This window comes from Phaenicophaeus curvirostris, chromosome 2 (genome assembly GCF_032191515.1).
Source record: "Phaenicophaeus curvirostris isolate KB17595 chromosome 2, BPBGC_Pcur_1.0, whole genome shotgun sequence".
In the NCBI taxonomy this organism is placed as follows: domain Eukaryota; kingdom Metazoa; phylum Chordata; class Aves; order Cuculiformes; family Cuculidae; genus Phaenicophaeus; species Phaenicophaeus curvirostris.
The window spans coordinates 94,947,045-94,970,767 of record NC_091393.1 but is presented as its reverse complement, the minus strand read 5'-3'; the positions used below and the strand labels follow the sequence as shown (position 1 = coordinate 94,970,767).

General features: G+C 46.8%; 1 protein-coding gene across 8 annotated transcripts in view; it reads left to right on the top strand.

Moving 5' to 3' along the window:
* SERTAD2 (SERTA domain containing 2) overlaps positions 1-17,570 on the top strand; it is an 83,237-nt gene extending 65,667 nt beyond the window's left edge. For all 8 annotated transcript variants that reach the window (XM_069850101.1, XM_069850094.1, XM_069850093.1 and 5 more), the window contains one exon: positions 12,482-17,570. In XM_069850101.1, the coding sequence (XP_069706202.1) occupies positions 12,486-13,430 (945 nt within the window). In that variant the 5' untranslated portion in view covers positions 12,482-12,485 and the 3' untranslated portion in view covers positions 13,431-17,570. The remainder of the gene's footprint in view (positions 1-12,481) is intronic.
* Positions 17,571-23,723: the final 6,153 nt, after the last annotated feature.

Below are 23,723 nucleotides of genomic sequence, written 5' to 3'. Positions count from 1 at the left end.
AATGTGACGATTATTGGATGTTTTGTACAGTTTCTTATAGTTGCCTGTAACATTCATCTTTTTAAAACTCCAGTCGTGCCAGGCAGGCAGTAAGGTTGAGTGAACTGCGCTATAGAAAGAACCACCCAGAACTGGAGGTAAACTATGCGGATATATGTCGGGGTGGAGGTTGAAAGGAGCGTGGAGGGCATATTTGAAGCAGACTGTGCAACTGCTACAGCAGGTCTGACTAGTTTTAAATGCCTAAAGGCAGCTTTGTCTTAACTTCAGGTAGCTGCAAAATGAAGTTCTAGAACCTAATTCAGAAATACATCATCATCTTCCGGTGCTTCCACAAACTCTTTACTTTTCATGTGTTTTTACAGCCAGTTGTTCACCCTTGGAAGAAGCGTTTAATAGGTACACGTACACGTGCTTGCATGTAATTTGCATATTTTTAAAATATACATTAAAATACATTTCATCAAGATAGGAGACTGGCATTCATGCAAAAACCACAGTGTTTTTTTAAACAGTGGTAGGATTTTTCTTCCTTATCACTTTGTGTGTGTGTGTACACGTGTGTGTATGCAAGAGAGAAGCCACTCTATTTAAGTATTTTTTGTATAGCATGATTTGTTGCCAATCAGTTCTTGTGCTTTTGCCTGTAGCTGTGTAGGAGGAGGGACTTCCACTTTATTAGTCTTGTGCTGTGGTCAGAGGGGTTTTGACCAGGATTGCTTTCATGCTGGTTGTCCCAGGGGTACGATGACCTGCTTAGGTTATCCTCTTGTGATCTAGCTTACAATCTCCTTTAACCTCCCGCTCCATCCGTTTGGCAAAATTGGCTTTTCTAAACAAGCCTTCCCCACTCCTCCCTGAACTAAAGTATTCCAGAAATAATTTGCGAGTGAATAGGCGAGAGAGAGTATTTTTTCTGTGTGTAACACACAGCATAAAGCTTCCTGTTGCTGCTGTGCTTCCCCTTGCTGGCAGTGGAACATACGTGATGCACATGTGCTCTGAAAGTTCGGGTTTTTTTTTAATTGTGGGGAAAATCAGTGTAATACTATCTTGGGCGAGGTGAATGGGTTGTGCCTGACTGAATATGAAATGAAGTTTAGGACATTTAGTTTCAGTTTCCAGATCTCTTCTCCTTCTGTATTTTCCACTCCCAATTTCCAAATACTTAGTTTGTGGTTAAGTTTGTTTGTTCCATGTTAATTGACCTGTACAAAGCCTGCTTTGAAACAGGGGCTTGGTACACTTTTTGTTAAAATATGCTATTAGAAGGGTGTCCCCATGCATGTTTAAATGATTTATTTGAGAACGTTTAAATTACTACACGTTGAAGTTAAGTGGATCCCATGGTGACTGTTTTAAAAGGTATCGCTTTGATGTAGTAGGTTTTATTGTGAAATCAAGCAGGTGCCACCAAAAAATGGGATCTTTTTCATTTCTAACTTGTAGCTGTTATGGGTTGAGAATAATTCAAGGCTGGCCAAAGTTTCATCAGTTTTCAGAAGGCTCCTTCCCTGAACATGAAAACGCGTGCTATGTTTGAACAAACTCAAGACCTTTAGTACGCTGGACTGAAAGGCCAACAGTTACCGTCTTGTACTTAACATCCTTAACATCCTCTAAGCAAACTTTCATATCAGACTTTAACTACTTTTTGTTTGTTTGTTTGCACTGGTGGTGGAAAAATGTCCAACAACTTTTCTACCTCTTTAAGAGAAACTTGGGGGTGGGTGGGCAGGCACTTTTTCACAGGATGTATTTGTAGGTCTGTGTCCATTTCATTTAAGCAGAAGTGTTGAAAGTAACTCACATGCCATATAGGCACTTTAAAAAATGCCAGGGAAGTGCCTTTCTTTTCTCCTCTTAACTCTCAGTAGCAAAGAAATAGTGGATAAAACCTGCAGGCCAGAAACTAAAATGACTTGTCATTGCTGGGATGCATGTTGCATTTTGCAGTGTACATTTCTTTAGAGGTTGGTTTTTTTTTCTGGTCCCTTCTTCCCCCCTGCCATTCTCTGCTTTTCAGTTTGACTGTGATAATTTATTCAACACTGTTTTCAGAGCAATAACCTACTTTTTGGCAAGCCATTCAGTTCTTTACACAGCAATGTGGGTGTTTCCACCCCCACCCCCCCCTTGTGTTTATTAAGGGTCTACGACAAGGGGGAAAAACAAGGTATCTTTGGGGAAAAGATGCTATGATATTCTTGAAAGCAAGGATTCAATCCAAGTAATTATACATACGTGAGGAAAAAGCTCTCTTATTAGACACAAAGAGGTCTCGTCTCTCTTGGATGCACACACAATTCTCATTAACCTTTGTAGGAATTCTACACATAGAGTGAAGATGGTTCTACAATACTCGATCCCTACGTGTACTGAAAATATCAGCTAGGCCATGACATGCGTGTGCCAATAGAGACGTCTTGTACAATCTACACAATGTTGCTGAAATCTATTGTTCAGAGCGACGTTGCAGGGGAGGAGGGATGTAGAGCCGGTCTTGCTATTTCACCATTCTCCCTTAGATTCTGACCGGTAGCGTCTTGTCATTACAGGCGTGTAATTTTAGCAGTGAAAAGGGAGTATATATTTGTTAGCCTGTGTCACTTTCTGGTGGCCACACTAGCTCTTTCAGATTGTTTTGAATTTAATTTACAAGTCAGGTGCCTCTTTTTAGTCAGTGCTTTAGCTATGCTGATGCCTGCTGGCTCTGCAGTGGGAAGAAATGGGAGGCAGTCAGCCCTTGGCTGAATTGGGCCCTGAAGCAGTACACGGCCGCCTTAATTGCTGCTGCTCTGCCGCTTGAAGAGATTACATCCCAGGTTCTCCCAGTGTGGAGCTGCATGCAGTGGCTCCAGCACAGCTCCTTGCCTTCTGGTGGGGAGATTTTATCCTGCCACGGTCCTTCTTGTCAGACAGGCATCTGCTTCAGTGCAAGGAGTGCTGGACTTGGGAAAAGAAACTGTGATGTGGAGCAAGGGGAGCTTCCTGGCTGATCCCAGGGAGGCTTGTGCATAGAAGCTCTCGCATATATTTTGTGTTACAACAAACAGAGTCTGCTGAATAATCAGCTAATCACATAGTAAGGTCAAAGGAGCTGGCTTAATGCTGTGCCTGGTTTTACTTACTGCACCTCTGATTTCCTGCTACTCATGCCCAGGTGTGTAATGCAGCTCCTGTCTTTCAGTTTTTGATACTGGCAGTGGAGTTGCTCAGCCTGTGTGTACACAGCACAGTATAATTTGATTCGTGCTTGGCAGGCTTGGTTGCTTCCTTAATGCTGCCGTGTGGAGACCCGCATTTCAGAATAACCTCATCCCGGCTCTTTTGGGTGGCTCTTTGAAGTGCAGAGTCTCAGCCAAACTGATCCAAGTGAGGAGGCTCTCTTGTTGTGAGCAGCCAGTACGTGCAGCCACCCTGAGGAAGGGCATAAAGAGGATTCAGCACAGAGGTGACCCGAGGAGAGGGCAACTTTGTCACATTGGTGAAAATCTCTCTCCCTGCTGTGATTAACCCTAAGAAAAAAAACTCCCGGTACTGGGAAGGGGAATCCTCCACTCCGGTCTGGCACCAGGAAGGTCCTGCTGGGACTGGTGGTCAGCAGGGCTACATCTGCAGCAGGTCTGCGGAGGACTGAGGCAGCACTGGCAGTCAGAAAGCTTGTTTCATAAAACTTCCAGTTGTAAGAGCAAGACCAAAAAAGGACAGACTGGGGTCTTGTTTGCATCTGCTGGGCGCTGTTGTCAGGATGCTGATGGGAAGTCCTGTCTGAAGCAGAACATGTGAGAATTGGCATTTTGGCTATGCGAGACCTTTGCAATAGAAGTTACTTCTGCTGGGCAATTCAAAGCTATTCTTTTTTCTGGTAAAGGCAACCACCTTGCTGCACATGAATAAACCTATTCTGGATAAATGTTTTCTAGCCACAATATGTAACAAATATTCCCCTTCTTGCTTCGTTCTGAAAAGAAGTTGTCAGGGTTGCTCAGAGCTTGTGCTCGACTTCAGCCTTGCAGCCGGTTCAAAATAAGCTTAGCGAGCTTTCCCCACACAGAACCTGTGCTGTCTTGTTCACCTTCTGATTCTGCCAGGGTATTCCGTGATGTTTTAACAAGCTAGCAAGCGCTTGGCTGATTTAAACTTCTGCTACCCTTATAGAATTCCTAATATTATAAACATCCTTAATAACATGGCTATAATCTAGAAAACCTGCTCTCCTTTTTCCAAACAATTACTTAATGAGGCAGTAATTTATTTTAAGCTATATTTATTGGAGCCCATTCCAGCTTTATCAGACATACTCTGTTTGGTGTGTGCTGCTAGTCAAAAACATTAAAACTGCTCCACTTCTTCCAAGGGAACATGTCGCATTTAGCAAACTGACAGCATTAGAAACTGTTTCCAATTTAATAGAAGCATATGTTTCCTGCAAAGCTTAACACACTATGGAGTTGGAGATTGCCTTAGACTGTGGCTTTGCGTGGTAAAAGAGCTGAAAAAGTGGAGTTTGTAGTTGCATTTTTGGTTGGTTTGCTCTCTTTTGTTTTTCAGAGAGCCTTCTAGCAGGGCTTCAACAGGCTGCAAGTTTAAGAAACTCAAGAAAGTAATGTGGGCGGTACACGTAGAGCTCTCACTCGAAATGCAGTTTCTGATCATTAACAAACAGCAAGAGCTTGCTTTGCCCTCTGGGCCTCAAATAGTACAGTATGCAACAAGGGAGAGCAGGCAAGGCACGAGGATGGAAACAGTAGGATCAGATTACAGTTTCAAAATATCGCTGGAACACGTTGGCTGGCGTTACACTATTGACTGGCTTTATAATTGCATTGCTTATTTGCTAGGAAGGCTTCACCTTACTTTGTGATTAACATGGGTGCTCCTTCAGGGACCTGGGGACTCCAGGCTCCAAGTACTGAAGCCCCACGAGAGCTGTGTGACTTCAGATGCTCCTCAAATTGAGGGTCTGAGCTTCCTCTGATGGTTTGTCTCCTGTTTGCCAAGAGGTTTCCTTGTGCAGTCTCTAGCTCATTCCTGCTTAGATTAGCCTCCGAAAGTCACCCACTTCTTATTTTGATTTTAACCTGAGACTAGAAATGACTGCTGTAACTCAGCTTGCTGATTGCTCTCCCCAAATCTTTGCTTGCCAGTGCCTAAAGGTGTGGGGGGGTAAAGCTGTGATTCTTGTTAAATGCAGAAGTGGGATGCTTCCCCCCGGGGTGCTGAGAAGCTGTGCTTGCCCCTCTACGTCTGGAAGAGCCGAGGTCCACCTCAGGAGATGGGAAGAGTTAGGTCCCTATAAAATATATGTGAAAAATACTTGCTACTTACAGTTAGTGCTGGCAGTGACAGCCTTGCAGCAAAGGCTTACAAACGTAAAACCAATTCCCTGTACTCTCTGGAAGCACAAAGCTACCCAGGAGGCTAATGTTTTTATATAGCTCTAAAGGAAAGGTTTGTAAGTGCTTATTAAACCTCACTTAGGTTTGGGGTTTGTTTTGTTTTTGTTTTTTTTAAAAAATAAAAAGCAGCCAGAATTAACATAAAATGTTAGTGTTGGGGAAAACAAACCTTGTAGATGGGAAATGTCTGAGCTCTGGATCTGAAGAGGACAGAAGTGTCAGCGCAGCTCTGTTCCCTGTATGTCTTGTCTAGGGTTGGGGATTTTGTTTTGTAACTCACGTGTGATACGAGACCCAATTCTTACCAGGCGGTGGTTGTCAAGAGTCGTCTCTAGCCAGGCAGCATGGATGCATTGCACTCGAGCAACTAAAATCTGCATCAAATCCTGAGAAGCGGACTTGGGGGGAAAAAAAAAACCAAACCAAAAAAACCAACCAAACCAAATGCCTCACAGCCCGTCCGTGTGAGCCAGCTGCAGCATATTGAACGTAGCTGTGAGTTACTGCATGGTACGTGCTGTACTAGCTCCCAGGGATGCTGCCGTGCCAGGATATAAAGACCCCGATGTCAACAGATGAAATCATCAAGGAGGTTGATTTTCATCACACGGTGGCTGTTGCCTCTGAAAGTCCACGTTGCTTATTTCCTCTGGTCCTGGAGTTAAACCTCAGCACCTGGGTTGTTCAGCTTTCTTCCTTGTTTTCAGTGAGGTTGGGAAGGGATGCCAGATTTATACTGGCGTTCTCCTCCACTGTTTCCCTTCCTTTCCAACTTTGAATGGGAGGAGGATGCCTGCACTCTTGGAGGGCAGGCCAGCTGTTGCTGCAAGGTTTGCTCTGCTTTGCTGTTTGCTCTGCTTTGCCAGGATCCTGCAGGTCAAGAAGCATCGTTCTGCGGTGGCTGAGCACGTGATCCTGCCCCAAGGAGGTCTTCCAGAGACACAACGGCTCACTCTCTCTGCTGTAGCCTTGGGGATGTGGAAACAGACGAGGAGAAAAAATTTTATCTGTTTGCCTACCTAGCTCTAAGGGACAAATGCTTTCAAGTCGTGGGGACTGGTTCAGGTGGTCTCTCAGGCTGGGTCTGGCAGCACTGAAATGCCTTGCAGCAGCCCAGTGTGCCTCTGCTAGTGCAGAGGCTCTAGCCCTTGTCTTACCCAGTTGAACCCAGTTGGCACAAAAGGCCTTTTTATTTGGATCTTGCAGCTATCTATGCCAAATCCTGATCCTGCTGAAGTCAGTGACAAAACACTCATTGACTACCGTTGGGCCAGGATACAGCCAATGCAACCCTCAAGGATGAGGAGTGAGGGATGGAGGAGAGGAAAATAATATTTTGTGTGCCAGAAATGACATAGAAGGCACTTGCGTAATTTACTGGATAGAGCCTCCAGGAAGCCCTGGTGAGGTTCGTTTACACCTGAGGTTTGGGAAACTTTCTTATGGGAATGAAATATGCAAATTCAGTGCTCTTTTGTGGTTGGGGGTCTTTTGCATTACTTTTCTGCACGTGTGTGTGTGAAGTAGTGTTTCATTTTCATTCCCCCAAGTTGCCTTTTTCTTTCTCTCTTTTTTTTTTTTTTTTCTTCTCCCCTGTGGTTTTAGTTACCCAGGATTTCAGAAAGCAACTGGTTCTGCTTTAAATACTGCTTTTTGTACAAGCCCCTGCTGTTCACAACTCTCTTCCAGCTTTTGGCTTGGCTGCGTGGGGAGGAATGGTTGCCTGTGGATGCAGGAGTTTGATACTTTTACTTTTTTGAGCAACGTGGTGTTTGTTCTGAAAGTGAACCGCTAAGTGTACTGAGCTGTTCATCTTCTAGACTGACTGATAGGATGGTGTAAATAAATGAGTGAAAATATGACCTCATAAAGATCCTTTTCCACCATCCCTCTTGGTGTTTGGTTCCTCTTTCTTTTTTTCCTTCCTGTCTGCCTCGATGAGTAGGGAGGAGGGACTTAGTGGGTTGTGGAATTGATTTCCAAGAAAAGCCCTCAGTCTTGAGAGGCATTTTAAACTAAACTGCTAAAAGCCTTTGAGAATTAATGTTAAAGGGTATTGTTATATTGGTGAGATGACCAAATCGCTTGTTCCTCTCCATTTATATATATATCCAGTGCTTCCCTACACCCAACTCCCATTTATTAAAGACTCCAGAAGTAGTCCAGCAGTGACAAGGTATAATGTCCTAAGTACAATCAATAAATACAGTGCTTCTCTCACGATGTGCACATACCCCTGCCCTCTGGAGAGTGAAGGATTCGTCACTAAGTGGGCATAGTCAGGTATTGCACAAGCTTTTCTGTGTTTAATCGATGATGGTTGACTCCAGAGAACCACCCACTCCAGGCTGATTATGTCTTCTGCAGAGCCCCGACTGCATTTTTTCCAGCTCTGTCTGAAGCGCATGCAGAGCCAATAAAAGGAAGCTAAATGACATGCAAATGAAAAAAAAATATACATTACTTTTGTTTTTCAGTTAAGAAGAGCCAATTCCCAAACAATGCTCTGGCTCTGAGGCGCATGCAGTTGCCCTACATGGGCAGAAAAGCAAGTTGAGTTGTTTTCAGCCCCAATGGTTCAGCTTTTGAGGCTTGGTCTTCCAGAGCTGGAGCCAGTTGGTGGATGATAGTGGGGAACATCTCCAAGTAGTTCTTCTTGCCCCAATACAATAAATGTTGCTTTTCCCCTTGCCTTTCTTCAGCTTTCTGGTTCCACATACCTGAGTAACATTGAAAACTGGCATACCAAAACCCCGCAACACTTTTTATTAAATCAGCAACAAAGTGACACCACTCTCTACTCTTAAGGCAGACGGATGGAGATGCAACAGAAATACATCTGTCTGAGATTGTTGCTCAGCCAAAGTAGGTGCATGGAAAATCCTCTGTGGATGTGACCCTTTGTCCCTGCCTGTCCCGTCTCTAGTTTTGGTGGGTTGTCGTCGTCTGGCTGTCTCCACTGTGGTCATAGGACTTCGTAGGCTAGCTCTGTGTTCTAGAACTCAGGAGGGTGCAAGTACATCTCATTTTGTACCCATCTTTGGCCAACCCGTAAGTTTGGGATTTCATTCTCCCAGCAGGAGCTTTTGCTGGGAAGGCTTGAAGCAAAGTTTTTGAGATGAACAGAACCAAACCAGATCAAATGTTGGTATTGTACAGCTTGTTTGGATTTTTTTTAAAATGTTGTTTAGAATCTTAGTGCTTACAAAATCAATCTGTTTAATGCAGGCATGAAATTGTTGGTTAAAAGAGGAAAGAGATGGTTTGAACTGTAAAGAACAAACAGGCAGTGTTGTCTTAAGCTCTGGTGGTCAGAAACTATAAAATTTCTTTACAGGGATGCAGAGAAAGGCTTACAAGCCTGAAATCCTGTCTGTTTTTACCAAGTCTATTAATTTGTCTAAGAAGATACTACCTTCTTGCTTCAATTAGAATTAATAAAGTGATTTATGGAAACTTGAAGAAAATGTTTTCACAATGGAGAAGGGGATAAAATAAAACTCTATAAAGCTGAGAGTCTGGTGGTGCTCATTTGAGCCCCTTGTTTTGAGGAGTAAAATCCCCTTGCTTAGGCTGATATCCTGCTTTGCTGCTTTAATGGTTAAACTCGCTTCAGGGAGCATTTCTGGGGAAAAGAAAACTGAAAGCTGTACTGAAAAGCTAGTAGGTGAAATTGGGAGTTGCTTGATCTATTTTGTCTTTCAAAAGGACAAGTCCTGAACCAAGCTACATGAAGTTCGAGTGAGATGTGAAAGCTTGACAGTCACACATACAGGAAACCTTGAATCATTACTAAGCTTCCTGGAAAATGACGTGGTGAGGTTATTGCCATGTTTACTAATGATGATCCCAAAAAATGTCTTAACTACCAGCCCCTCAATCTTGGATGCAAATGGGCTCAACTGGGTTCACTCAATGCTTGCTGATATTCCCTAACAATAATAGCTAATAACCAAGTGCAGAGAATGGAGCGTGGCCACGCAAATGGTCTGTTTTCTTTATCACGAGGAAAAAGGTTTGCTTTGTGCAGTGGATATTTTTATATGTTCCTGGCAGAGCCTGACAAACTTCAAAACTCTCATAGTCCCTAAGCCATTTAAAAATTTCTCCTTTAAATAGAGCATTGTGGAAGGAGCATTGGTATGTCTTTGGGACAGAGTCTGTCTTTTTTCAGGGGGAGGAGGTATTACCAAGGGACGCAAAGCTGCTAGCTCTCCTCCTAACCCATTGCTGTTTCGAAAACGTGCCGGACTTTGGCAGGAGTTTCGATTCTTGCTAGCCTGCTCCTCCCTTTCTTGCTCGTAAGTGGAAGGAAGCACGTCTGTCATGAATATTTGAACAGCAAGGCACCCCTCCCCACCCCCCAAAACCCATGTGCATGGCTCTGGATTAGTCCAGGGAAGTGACACTAGGGAGCAGAGGAAAACCAGACTTCAGCTGTAGTGCTAAATTTCAGAAGTTTTGTTCACCCAAGATTCCAGGCGCGGGGATGGCTGGTAGCTGGCCAAGGAGCTTGGATGGCAGCCTACCCGTTCCTCAGCTCTGCTCAGCTTGCTCCCTCCCCCCCCCCCCCCCACCTTTCTTTTTTTAATTGCATAATATACTAGAAAATGATCTGGATTTGGGACTTATTTTTAACCAGAAGAGGCTCACTTCCCCCAATCTGATTTTGGATTTAAAGTCCCGCAAATGCTTTCTGAAACTCTTTTTTTGCATTGAAGCTCTGACTTCTTTTGCCCCCACTCCCGCTTTGCAAGGGCTCTTCGCTTTTAAATGTTAGCCATTCGTGGGGGTGTTTGCAAGTCTTTAGCTACTGCCCGACCAGTGCCTGATGATCAAACGGATGTTAGGCCTGCCTGGTGCAGTCATTTGGCAGGTAGGGATCCCTTCGGGGAAACTGGGAATTCTACTCAGATAAGGAAGGCAACTTTTTTTTCCTAGATGATAACTAGCCAATAGCTGCATAATAAAGCTCATACAAGAGGAGTCAGGTTTGGGGTTGAAAATCTATTTATATGCCTTTTGCAACTTCTCTCTGGGTAGCTGGGGCTGGAAAGCATGTTCCACTTCTGTTTTTTAAAAAGTTGAGGCAGAAGTTTTCATGCCATTTTATTAGCATTTTGTTAAATGGAGAGAAGTGTGCAGGAATGAACAGCAGACCGTCTTGTGATCCTGCTATAAGGGTGACTGCGGTAGTGCTTCAGCACCTCAATGCTCTACCTGGGAGGATGAGGGGAGAAAGCCAAATGTTTATCCTAAGAGGTGAAAGCAAGCCAAGCCTGGGGTGCCGCTCTGCAAAGGCTGCAATCCTACCCCTGTCTCCACAGAACTTGCCCTTGGCAGCCTGTGGGAGAAACAAGTGAAGAATAGTAATGGTCTCTGCCTCTTCTAGTTTGGATTGAAATATGATAGAATACCTTGTCTGGTAAATTTGGTCCAGGCAGGTAGTGGGGAGAGAGTCGGAGGGAATTGGCCACCTTGCACGCACTGAAAGAAGGGACCATGCTGCTTCACCCAAGTACTGCGTGGCTGTTTCGACAAATCAAAGGTGGTTGTTGGCATGGGGCAGAGGGTTGCTGACCCAAAAGCCATCCCAATCACATGCATAACGTTAGTTTGTGACTCATAGGGGGATCTTCAGAAAATAATGGTGACAGAATGAGGCTGGGGATGTGCTGTGTGGAGGAGCATTTCCAGGTGCTCTGAAACATCCTGGAAGAGACAGTGCTAAGGATGGAACTGCCCTACGTACTCTCAGCTCAGAAATGATTTATTGTGTGGGGCAAGTTTGGTAAAATTCCCTTTGTTTCCTTCTTCAAAATCTGACCAGGAGAAAAGCATTTATGCTGCTTTTTGTTCTTTAGAAAGCCCTACGGCATTCGTTTGTTCTCAAATGAAACCTGACATGGATGTAGTCCTGAGTGAGGGACATGCTTTGATGGGGGAGAAGCAATGACAAATGGTGCATGTGGAGCAACACATCCTATCTCCGGTGCAAAAGCTGTTCTGGGTGGCTAGCAAGCTCCTGAAAGTATTATCAGAGGAGACAAAGGCAAAGAAGCTGAAGAAAGGCTTTCAAAGCCCACTGTGTGAAGGTGCTTCCTGTACCCAGCAGAGCAGGCAGTGAGCTTGCATCACCCTAGCGCTCCCACATGGATTCAGCGTGCAGGATGAGGGGTGCTCCTGGGGCTAGTTCCTGGAGTGGGGTGCTCAGCATTTCAGGAAATGCCAGACTCCTTTGAAGCTTTCCAAGGCAGCTTACCCCCGTCCTCAAACTGGCACTGGGGCATGGTCAGTACTCAAGGCCCTGGCTGCAGCAGCAGAGTGTAGTGCGGAAAATGGTCTTGGAGATTAGACAAAAATACCCGATGTATCTTCTTCTTCATCTCTAATTTGTCTAATTCTGAGTGTAATAACTGCATTTCCTGCTCTAGTGGTGTAGTTCTCAGTTAAATAAACCCATGAGGTCACATATGCATACATGCTGGTGTGCTGAAGAGTTGAATCTTCCCGACTGCACCAGGAAGGTTTCTGTCGGTATACGATTGCTTGAGCCTTGCTCCCCTTCCCCCCATGAACAAACTTTTGAATAAATAGGGAAATTCATTGTAAGAACCTCGGTGCATCATGTTTGTATTCCCAGTCATAGTACTGCATCAGCGAGGAAATTTAAAGGAACATTCCATATAGTAGCTGTGGCTTGTGCACCTAGAGGAGATATTTGGGCACCATACGTGTAACATACACAAGAATGAAATTTGCTGCCAAGCACACAAGGGCTTGAGATTTATAGATGATGATTGCATTCCTGTTTGGAATCTACCAGCATGGCTGTGCTTTAACACGGTGGACCAGAGTGCTGTGTTAAGGCAGTTTCTGCTTCCTCGTCATGCTCCTGTGGGCCAAGAGTGAGTTACTTATGTGGACAGATTTCCACTTGTGACTGTTGGGGTAAGCGAGGAAGGGACAGAGCAATGAATCTGTCCAAACCACATAAGCAAGGGAGCGAGTGGACTCAGAGGCAAAGAAGGGCTAGCTTCAGGCGTTGCTTGGCTTCATTGATCTCCTTTTCCTTTCAGATATATGTTGGGGAAAGGAGGAAAGCGGAAGTTTGACGAGCATGAAGATGGGTTGGAAGGCAAAGTGGTGTCTCCTACTGACGGTCCCTCTAAGGTGTCTTACACCTTACAGCGTCAGACTATCTTCAACATTTCCCTTATGAAACTTTATAACCACAGGCCATTAACCGAGCCAAGCTTGCAAAAGACAGTTTTAATTAACAACATGTTGAGGCGAATCCAGGAAGAACTCAAACAAGAAGGCAGCTTGAGGCCCATGTTCATGACCGCTTCGCAGCCCGCTGACCCTCTCAGTGACAACTTCCGTGAGGCCCAGCCGGCATTCAGCCATCTCACCTCCCAGCCTCTTCTCCCCGCCGACTTCGTAAGCACTACGCCTCTGGAGTCTTGCCTCACCCCAGCCTCTTTGCTCGAGGATGACACTTTTTGCACTTCCCCGACTGTCCAGCATGATGGTCCGACAAAACCACCACCTCCTGCTCTCCAACCAGTAAAGGACAGCTTCTCCTCAGCCTTGGACGAAATTGAGGAGCTTTGTCCAGCACCTACCTCTGCAGAGGCAGTAGCAGCCAACACAGCAGCTGATGACTCTAAAGACCACCCCAGCGAGTCCAACATTCAAAAGCCTGAGGGCCTCCTGGAGAGCAGAACGGCTGAATCGAAACTTATGGACTCGCTACCTAGCAACTTTGAGATAACGACTTCCACAGGTTTCCTCACAGACTTGACTCTGGATGATATTCTGTTCGCTGACATTGATACGTCCATGTATGATTTTGATCCCTGCACGTCTGCCACAGGGGCTGCCTCAAAAATGGCTCCTGTCTCAGCAGATGAGCTCCTAAAAACTCTTGCTCCGTACAGCAGTCAACCAGTAACTCCAAATCAGCCTTTCAAAATGGACCTCACAGAACTGGATCACATCATGGAGGTGCTTGTTGGGTCTTAAAATATAGAAATATAGCAACTTTTTTTTTTCTTTTTTAATTTCAAGTACCAGTATATACACTTGGTAGTATTTCCATAGTCCCTCCCACCCCCAATTCACAGCACTGTGCATGCGTCCTTGCTTGCCTTTTTTGAAAAGAAAAGGATCACACTAGTTTTTGCTTCAAGCAGAGTTGGAGTGCCTTCATCCATGTATGACCACTTCTAAAGTATTTTTTTTAAAGTGGTTCCTCAAGGAAGACGGAATATTCTGGTATAGGAGAGAATATGTATTGTAGACAATGTTATTACAAAAAAAATAATTGTAAAAGCTAAGCACAAGGATTATGTTGGGGAAAGCTGTAAATTGCATGTGCATATTTGTCTATTTTTTCTATAAGTTTTATTGCAAGAGGTAAAAAATTTTATTATTTAGATAATCTCAATACCATTTTAGCCCTGTATAGGTTGACTTAGCAATTCAGCCTTTTGGAGGCATTAACCTGCTCCTCTTTAAGTGTTGCATTTACATGGCTGTTTAGAAACTGCTGCCCAAATTTATTTTATATTTTTGTACAGATTCTGCAGTTTATGATATTGTTTTTTCTAAAAACAAATGCTGTTTATACACACAAAAAAATAGCTATTTTGATAGGATTTGCTCACATAGTTCCTGCATAATTCAGATGTACAAGAACCACTTGTACTTTTATACAGAGTTGTAATGTTTTATATGTGTATGGTGCAAAGAGAAAATTGGATCAAATAAGCCTGCAGTTGGTTTCCCTGAATGCAAACAAAAAAGTGCTTTAAGAAAGGGCTGGGAGCTGCTTCTGCAGGAGTTTCACAAATGTTTGCTCCCTGCTGTACCACTGCGCACTACTGTGATTCCTGAAACTTAGAGCCATGTCCTTTTCCAACACCTATGTGAAGCAGTTGGCAGGAAACAGTTGTGGAACTTCGCCCGGAGAGGTCTGGAGCACCACCGTGGCTGCAGCCCCCAAGCCCGCCCGCATCTCTGTGCCGGGCCATCCATCCTGCGTGCCGCAGAGCACCTTTACACGGCAGTGAATCAGCACTTCCTCACCCAAAGCTCCAGGGAATGATACAGAGGAGGAACGTGCCTGTTGCTCACTGAGAGCCAACCTCGTGGCAATCTTCCCAACCGCCGGGCGTACACACAGAGCAGGCAGAAGACTGGCTTTGACGGCGTCCACTCGCCCTTTCTTGGAGCATTTCACCTTCCCTCTCCCCACCTCACTGTGCTAAGTGCTGAAAAAGGCAACTTCAGTATTACTGCAGTGAAGCTCATCTCTTACCTGCACTGGATGGACTTGCTTTAATATCCATTGCTGTTAAAACTGGAGGCAGTCGTGTTACATCACTTGGCATCTCGTATAGGGTTGGTTTCTTGTATCAACTGTGTTACCTGCTTTACACTTTATAGACCTGTTTTACAACAAATATACAGACACAGCTTTCTATGCATGGTCCCCTTCCCCTTAACACCTGAGAAGTCTTCTCATTACTGCACCGATAGCATTTTTTTAAGTTCATTGTGGTGTACATTTAATTTAAAAAAATATGTTTGCAATGTATCATGCCTATTGCTGAAGTTGCTATGGCATTTTAGTTCTTCAATGGTACTTTAGCTGTTGAGCGCCGGTTACAACCTATATTGTTGACATGCCTATGGCTTCTTTAGGAATAACTTTTATATTTATTTAAGAAATTTTAAATTATGTTTTACGTCATTTGGCAATATTCAGTCGATTCTGCTCCCTTCTTGTCATGGAAGAAATTGGGTCTTGTCTGCCTCTTAAGGAGGCAGCTTTTTATAAATTGGCACTTTAAAACAGGCCATATATATTTATTAGTATATAGATAGATAGATGTAACATAGATATGCACACAGACACAGCATAAAAGCAAATGTGTTTTGCAATGAAGGAACGCCTAATTGAAATGAAATGCGTCGTGTAGGCGCTTTTGGCTCCTAATTCCATCTGCCAGGGTGAGATGTGGGGCTGGGGGAGAAGGGGGGAACTGACTGAGGGAGTGGGTTTGCTTTTTTCTTTTTTCCAAGCTGAACTTGGTGAAGCAGCGGGATGCTGACGGATTTGCTGTCATTTCCTTACGCAGACTACAAAATATATATATATAAAGTTATTGCTTCAAACTGACAACCGTTGACCAAGAGTAGCTTTAGGGACCATCAGCAGTGGGGAAAGAGGGGGGGGCTGCTCCATCTCGCAGCCAGCAGCGCTGGGACCTCTCTCGGCCACACTCCTCACCTGTGCAGGAAGACAGCCCTGTTGGATTCGCCGTCTCTTGGAACTGGGACAGTGCTGGGCTGCCCTTATTTTGCATTACTTTTGTATTTAAACATACCACATGCCAGGGAAAAGGCCACATCAGCACTGTTTTTGGAGAGCTGTGCTTTTGTTTAAATGGGGGTAGTTAGTTGAAGTTTTTTGCATCTGCGGAACAAGAGTCGAGCTCTAAATCCACTTTACCACTCGGAAAACGATGTCTGCATCCTCGGTGCTGGAAGTGCTCAGCCTGTGGCGGGTGTCCTTGTGGGAATCCCACGGGACACAAACATACCGGACGTATGGGACTAGGCGCAAGGTTAGCAAGGCTGGTGCTGGTTTGTAACTGCAGCAGGCAGCGGCTTTCTCCCCGCACGGTCACTTACTGGCTGTAGTGTGGCCTTTGCCACCATCCCAACAGCAGCCACACGTGGAACGTCTCCGAGACCGACACCAGGGAGGGAGATTGACATTAATGTGCAATGAAGTGACAAGATGGGAGCAGAATAAGAGAGCTTTGGATTTGAAGTGATTTTTTTTGTTTTTCATAAATTATTTATTTTTTTTTCTTCTGTAAATATATTTATTTTATTGTGAAGCTAACAACACCTGGATTGTAACATGTACAGAATGTATGGTAGGAATGTATTCTCTTGTAGGAATGTAAATCTGTATGAAAAAGGGTATGGGAGCCAGATTCCGAGAAAATTAGCTGAGTTCCAGTCAGGATATGCATGGTTCACATGACTTTTTTATTTTCTCCACCCTTTCTACTATGGGTCTGGTTGTTTGAAATATGCAAAAAAGGTATGCATGAGGGACGGTTTTGTGTTCAAAATTAGGGTTTGCTTGCTCCGAGTTCAAACTCCCCACATTGCTCTCTGCGTCTGACCAGCCAGTCCTCAGAAACCACAGGTCCCCTCCAGAGCCTGACAGGACCCACACAGCCCCATATGCAAAGGAAGGGGAGCTGCCCTCTTCAAGATAACATCGTTGAGCAGTGTCATATATAAATGCATCGATCTGGCACCTTCCTTGCAGTCAGCCAGAACAGCAAGATGGGAATGCCACCACCTGAAGCCTGGATCACTGTAAGAATAAATCTGTAAGAGGTAATTTGGTTTCTCCTCAATGCTGTGTGGCAATAGCCTTGGTTGTTTAAAACCAGTGTTTTGAATCCAAAGTTTACACTTCTATCACCATTAAATTGAGTAAATCGCTATGGGTTCCTGCCTGACAAACGGTTTAATTCACTCTGGCATAATTGTGAACTTTTTGTTCTCATTACATGGTTTCTTTTGCCCCCCCCCCCCCCCCGCCCAGGTTTTGGTATCCTGCTTCTGTGCAAGTTGCTTTCAGTGCTTCTCTTAATTAATGAGACTGAACGTTTTTAAATAAATTAGTTCTTTTTTAAGCACTTTTCTTTTTTCTGAAAATAAGCCTAATGCAAGTTCTGGAACCTCATAAAACAAATTGCAGATAAAAATCCAAACCTCAACTCCTATCTAGTTCTGAGTGTAATCCATACTAGTGCCTGCAACGGCCAAGAATCTGGAAACGGTGTAAATAGTGTGACATGTTCAGTGCATGGTTGTTTGAACAGGGCTTGTTATTGTCAAAAAAAGAAAAAAGAAAAAAAAAAGAAAAAAGGCTGTATTTCCCCTTCCCCTCCCACAGACCTTAGAGCTGTGCCTTTTCTATGCAATATTACAGACATATACATCTGAAACCAGATTACTGTATTCACATGTAGGTATGGGCTGTAATCAAAAACAATTGGACAAATGTACATGGAAATGAGCAGTCTTACTTTTGTAGTTTTATATTATACAATAAACGATTAAAATAAATTCTGGCTTTTTTTCATTCCCTCCACAAAAGAGGGTGAGGGGGAGACAGCAGGGGCAGCAGCGGGCAAGGGTCTCGCCCCGCTCGGCTGTATGGAACAAGAGGAACAAGAGAAACGTCGCCTGGTGGAAGGCACCTTCCTGGCGTGAGGCTGCTGTCCCCTCTCTAGCACTGGCCTGTGGCACTCGGGAGTCCTAGAAGGGCCAGGGCTCTGCTGCAGCACTGAAGTGGACCCTGTGGGGTGTGCAGCTGGGCCAGCTGAATCTCTCTGGTTTTAATACATATAATGCCTTGTCCTTTAGGGCATTTAAATCGCAGCAGGAAACATCCGATACCTTCATCCACTGCTTCATGTGTTGGTGCTCTCTGGTGTTTGCTTTCAGGGCTATCCCGGAGGGAGATCTCACCCCTGTTTTCAGCGCGAGCCTTTTGTGGCCATAAAGCCGCGCGTGCAGCCCGTGAGCAGGGCTGGGCCCCAGCTGCCGCGCACAGTGGGTGACTCAACACCCTCCTACTCCCCCTGCCAAGTGCCGCTTTGCCCGGCTCTGACACCCACAGAAACGCTCCATTTTGGATTTGCAGAGAACCAAAAACCATGGAGAAAAGCGGCAAGGTTTCCCAGTTGGGAGGTGCCGCACAAGGCATCCCCGCTGCAGCAAACTGGCTCACGTTACCGGTGCAGCAGCCAGCAGCGGCGCAGGGCCCTGCGCACCAGCTGCCACTCGGGGACAAATGGCTGCGGGGACACGGGAAGCACAAAGAAAGGAGTAGAAGAATTAAAGCCAGCCCGAGGACTGAATTTCTGTGTGCTTAGAGGGGTGAAACACACCCGAGACTGGGATGTAAATGCTTTCCCTGTTCCCTTCCAGGTACCACAGTGCTATTACCAGCTCACCTACTCACATTTCCAGTTGTCCACACATTGACCTGATGCAGGATGTGTGGAGGTGCCACTGTTGCATTCCCAAAGCTGCTCTGGGTTTGTTACCATTTAAGAGCTCATTTTTGCATTTGTGACTCGTCAGTAAGAGATTCTTCTAGCCCAGAACATCACAGCTACATGCAGAGTCCTGCTTACTCCTTCCTTATGCAAGTAGCTTGCCACCCGCTCCAGGTCTTCCAGCTCAGCAAGAGCAAAGTGCTGCTCTGAGCATTTGAAATAGGGGGGACACTTGCAGAGAGCCAAGGTGTGGGGGAGTGCACCCGCCTCTCACATCTGTCCCCACCTGCAGTGGACAAGACTCAGGCCTGAGGTGTCTCGCCACACCAGAGGAGAATGGCACTTACCGTGTTTGTTGGGATGACAGGAGTCTGAGGTGCCCTCATTACTGAAGGACAGTCCATCCCTCTCAAGATGCATCTCTTCACGTGTCCCAGAAGTGGGGTTTCCAGTCAGAGCCAGCGCAGTGATGAGCAGTGGCTCCTGGACCTCTCCCAGGAGGTTTAATGTTCCCTGCCTCTAGCTTGCGGGTCCAACCCAGGCCTGGATGGTTGCATTATCTTCCCCTTGTTGACAACAGGAGTGAGTTGTGCTCCCCACATCTTGTACTCACCAGAGAAACCATACAGAGAAAAAGCCACTGGGGAACAAAAAAACCCTCTAGCCACAGGCAACGCTTCGTAGAGCTGCTCTGAACCACACCTCACTGGTCGGCTGAGACGGGTACATAGGTATACTGGCTCAATGGCTGAGCTGTGCAAGGAGCTGTTTCTCCCTGGTCCCCCTCTCCATTTCCACTTCATCCCTTTCTTCTAGGTTGCATCACCCCTGCTCCCGCTGAGCTCATGATCCCAACTACCTCCATTTCTTCCTGTTCCCTGTGTGCATCATCTGCCTCTTCTCCAGGCAGTTCCCTCCTTCCACAGCTCCTCTCCCTTTTGCTGAAACTGCCTTAGCAACTGGCAGATGGCCAGCAAGATCATGGGTTTTTTCCTCCCACCCTCCTCTCTCCTCCAAATGCCAAGATGGCCAGGGAGTGCGAAGGAGTCACCAGAGCTCACAGGCTGTGGCCACAGCAGCCAGGATCCCTACGTATGGGCTGGGCACACCTGCAGCCTTCCAGACCTGCAGCCTTCCAGACCTCATCCTCAGGGACTGATGCTGCAGGTACACCAGCTGCTCCAGGGTCATGGGCAGGGAGGTTTCTTCCCAGTTCTCCTTCCCTCTCCCCCTTTTGCAACTGACGTGTCCCCAGTTCCCAGCCAATTGCTCGCCAAACCTCTCCAGATCTAGAGCATCTGTCAGGGAAGCCACACCACGGAGCACAGGAGGAACAGGTTTTAAATCGCCTATTTCTGTGAGGATTTCCTTCCATTCTTCTGGCCCTGCCTGACCCACCTCATGCTACTCTCCCCGGACTATTTCCTCTCCTTTTCCCCCTATTCACTGGGCTTCCTCCCCCTCCGCCTGTTCCGCCCCTCGCTTTCTCTCCCTTGTGCAGTTTAGCCTGCAGCCTTCATTACTCGCTGCCTTTACCTCTCCCTTCCTGATGCGAGCAGGGATGACCTGGATTTTGTGCTTGTGCCAAGCTCAGCATTTATTGGGGCAGGGGAAAAAGCCACAAAACCCTGGAAGTTTGCTAGAAAACAATACTTGGGCAGGGGAACATCAGTCTTGCTTTCCCTGCATCCTGCCTTACAGCTCACATGGGGAGGAGATTATTCGGGCTGCTCCAAGCAGAGCTCATGGCATCGCTCAGCAGAGGGAACGTGGCCAGCCAGCTCCTCCTGCTCGTTCCTGCCGGCGCTGGGGTAGGAGGCATGGAGGGACAAAACCTCCTTCCCTCCCTTCCAGTGTTGTGTCCCACCAATTGTGTTTTTCCTGCCTCTGAATTGCAGCCAGGATGACCCCTTACTTCACTCAAGGGTTTCCTCCTCAATCCTTCAGCCTTGTCGCTCTAAGCAGTTTGCTTCTCTTCCCCTGCCCTGTGTGGGGGCAAAGCTGAGTGAAGCAGATCTGCCCAGTATGACCTCAGGTTAGATAAAGTGCAGGAGAAGCCACTGGGAATTTCAGCCTTAGGGCCGTGGACCCAGGGACCTGGGGGACACTGGTGAGGGGGACTTCGTGTCCTGACTTTCAGAAGGGGCAGCAGCACTTTCAAGCGAGGCCAGGCAGCTGGCTTGGAATTGGAACACGAGGGGCTATTGATTTCAAGACAACCACTTTTAAGCACAGCCTGTGTGGGGCTGGGAGCGGGTCAGGAAAAGGCGTGCCGAGGCTGCCAGGGCTGCCCAGCACGGGGAGGGCTCCCCTCGAACAGCGGCGCCAGCTGTGGCAGCTTTCACACCTCCTACCTCCAGCAAACATAAAGAAGCTGCATGTGCTGCACTGGATAGGACTGAGGGTCATTCCAGCCCCTAATGGCTGCTCCCAAATAGAGAAAACAGACAAGATAATGCTCTCATTTAGGGCATGAGGAGCACCTTTTCTCAATTTGGAGAACACCTGTCCTGTTATTCCATTTTTAAAGCAGGGCATCACCTGGTGTGAGTGCATCAGAACATCTGGCTTCCCTCCAGGCTACAAGCATGGACTTCTGTGAATCCAGCAGCAAGGACACGGCTTTGGGCTACACCAGGGATTAAGGAATGTCCACTGAGCTGAGCTGCCAGACCTCGGTTTTCACTGGAAAAAGGAAGAGCGAGGTCTGGACCCTGGTCACACCCCCCAGCAGGGAACACACACAAATGCGAGCAGCAGAGATTCCCAAAACCACTCAGGGTCTGGCCAGCACATCCAGCTTCAGCAGCAAGACTTGATCCCACCTATGGACCTTCATCCAAGGAGGGCTTGGAGGTTAGGATGGGAGCAGCCCAGCTCCAGGATCTCAAAGGCTTTGGGGGTTACCTGTGGGTCCTAGTGGCCTCCACAAGCAGCAGCTGCTCTGCCTCCTGCCCTCTGATGCTGCCAAACAGGGAGGAAGCAAAGCCCAGGGTACGGTGTCAGCACAGACCCGAGCTGGCCGTGCTCCAGCGGTGGCAAGGACACAGTTCCTTAGACCAGTTCCTCCTGCTGACAAACCTCCTAAGCACACTGACTCACAGCTGCCTTGGCCAGGGAAAGAAAACTGGATTTTGCTGCTCTGGGAGCCTAGTTGCTTCCACTTTGCAAAGAAAAAGAGTTCAGGGAAGCATTAGGGCAGGGGAGCTGGGGAAGAGCTGAGCCTGCAGTTTGCTCTTTTTGATGTCTCAGATGCAGGCGACGGCTCTGGCAGAAGCGATGCTGGCAGCGAGGCCACCCCTGTTTAGATGTCCCCTCCCCATTACTTGGCAACAGCCTCAAACACGGAGAGCAGAAGCAGCTCTGAGCAGAGTTCAAAACACCTCCAGCCCTACAGATTACTCCCCAAACACCGCACGACCTCACCAGTCTTGCTTCTTATTACTGCAAACCTTTTTCTGGATGGTTGCATTTGTCCAATCTAAATGAATAACCCTTATGCAACAACAACAACAACAAAAAAATCTCCAGGTCACCTAGTCACCTCGGCCACTCAATTGAAAAGCCTCGACTTAATGGGTCAGGGAGGACTAGGACAATCGGAATTACTTGCGGAAAAGAGCACAGCTCTGATTTGTACGTCACCGCTGCCTGACAGGGCAGTGCCTGGCGCACGGCGGCCGCGCCACGGGCAGCAGCGATACACAACGACAGCCAGCACGGCTGTGAGAATTGCAGGCTGCTGACAGAGGCTGCGGGGAAAAAGTGAGGGCTGAAACGAGTCCAGTGAATCATCCCCTGCGAATTGGTTCAACCAGTTTAAAGTCCCACACCCGAAAGCAAAGACAACCTGGGACTGTGTAATCCCCAGCAAAGGAGTGGGGGAGACGGGAGAGAGAAATGTGCTGGGCAGGAGGGACGGCTCTCTGACCTGGCCCTGGAGATGAGCTCAGAGAGACAGCGAGTCTCAGCTTGCTCGCTCCTGCCAGAAACTTATTCCTGCCCCAAGTCCCATGGCCCATGCTCCTGCCACGACCTTGCTCCCAGCACAGCTACTCCCTCTGGGCAGGAGCTGGCACCCGGGGATCAAACTGGAGCCTAGAAAAAAGCTCCCCACGGGGAGGGGAGGTACTGTGGATGAAGTGAATGAGACCAGGGAAGGAGGAGGACTCCAAGGGACTGATACTTGCTGAACTGAAGCGTCCTGGGAAGGGATGTGATGAAAAAAGGCCTTTTCCTAGTCCGCAGGTGGCACCTGCAGGGTTGCAAATCCGCTTGTCTCACGCTGACTCCATCTTGTGTCTCAACTTGAGCCAGGGTCAATATTCTCCAAAGATGATGATAAAACAATTAAATAAAGAATACCCCTCTCCAGTTAATCACAGCCCAGCCAGTGCCTTCCTGGCCCTATTTGTCGTGTTTGGAGCATGAACAGTGGCTCCAGCCCATTCAGCACCCGTGCCCAAGTGAACCCAGATTTATGCACCAAGGCTGGGAGCTGAACCGCACCCTGGCTGGCTGGCAGATTCACCATGGGACAGGGAGACAGGGACACAGATGGAAAACTGCAGCCTTGGGAGCACTTAGCATCCTGTCCCCGTTTTCTGGCACTGCTCTAAGGGCTAAATGCCTTCACCTGAGATCACAGAATCATAGAATAGTTTGGGTTAGAAGAGACGTTAAAGCCCATGTAGTTCCACCCCCGCTGCAATGAGCAGGGACACCTCCCACCAGACCAGGCTGCTCACAGTCTCATCCAACTCGGCCTTGAACACCCCCAGGGATGGGGCAGCCACAGCTTCCCTGGGCAACCTGTGCCACTGCCTCACCACCCTCATCGTGAAGAAATTCCCCCTTATGTCTAGTCTAAATGATGCACCAGGAGTGCAGCTTAGATTAAGATTTAAGATGGATAGCGGGAACAAGTCTATTCCATGCAGCTCCTTTCTCTCCAGCAGACTTGCACTCCGTACCAGGTAAGCAGGACTGGCAGTTGCTGGTTACAGTGGGTCTCTAGTGCAGGAATTAATCTAAACTTTTTCTACCAGCTTCAGTACCTGCCATCTGCCGATAACTCTTTATACAGGGAAAACGTGCCCTGCTGGAAAGGGTTAAAATAACCTCATTTAGATTGTATAAAAAAACGAAGCCATTAATTTTTCACGCAGAGTAACCATAGGAAAAGCATATTTTAATTGTGGTTTTTGACAGTGGT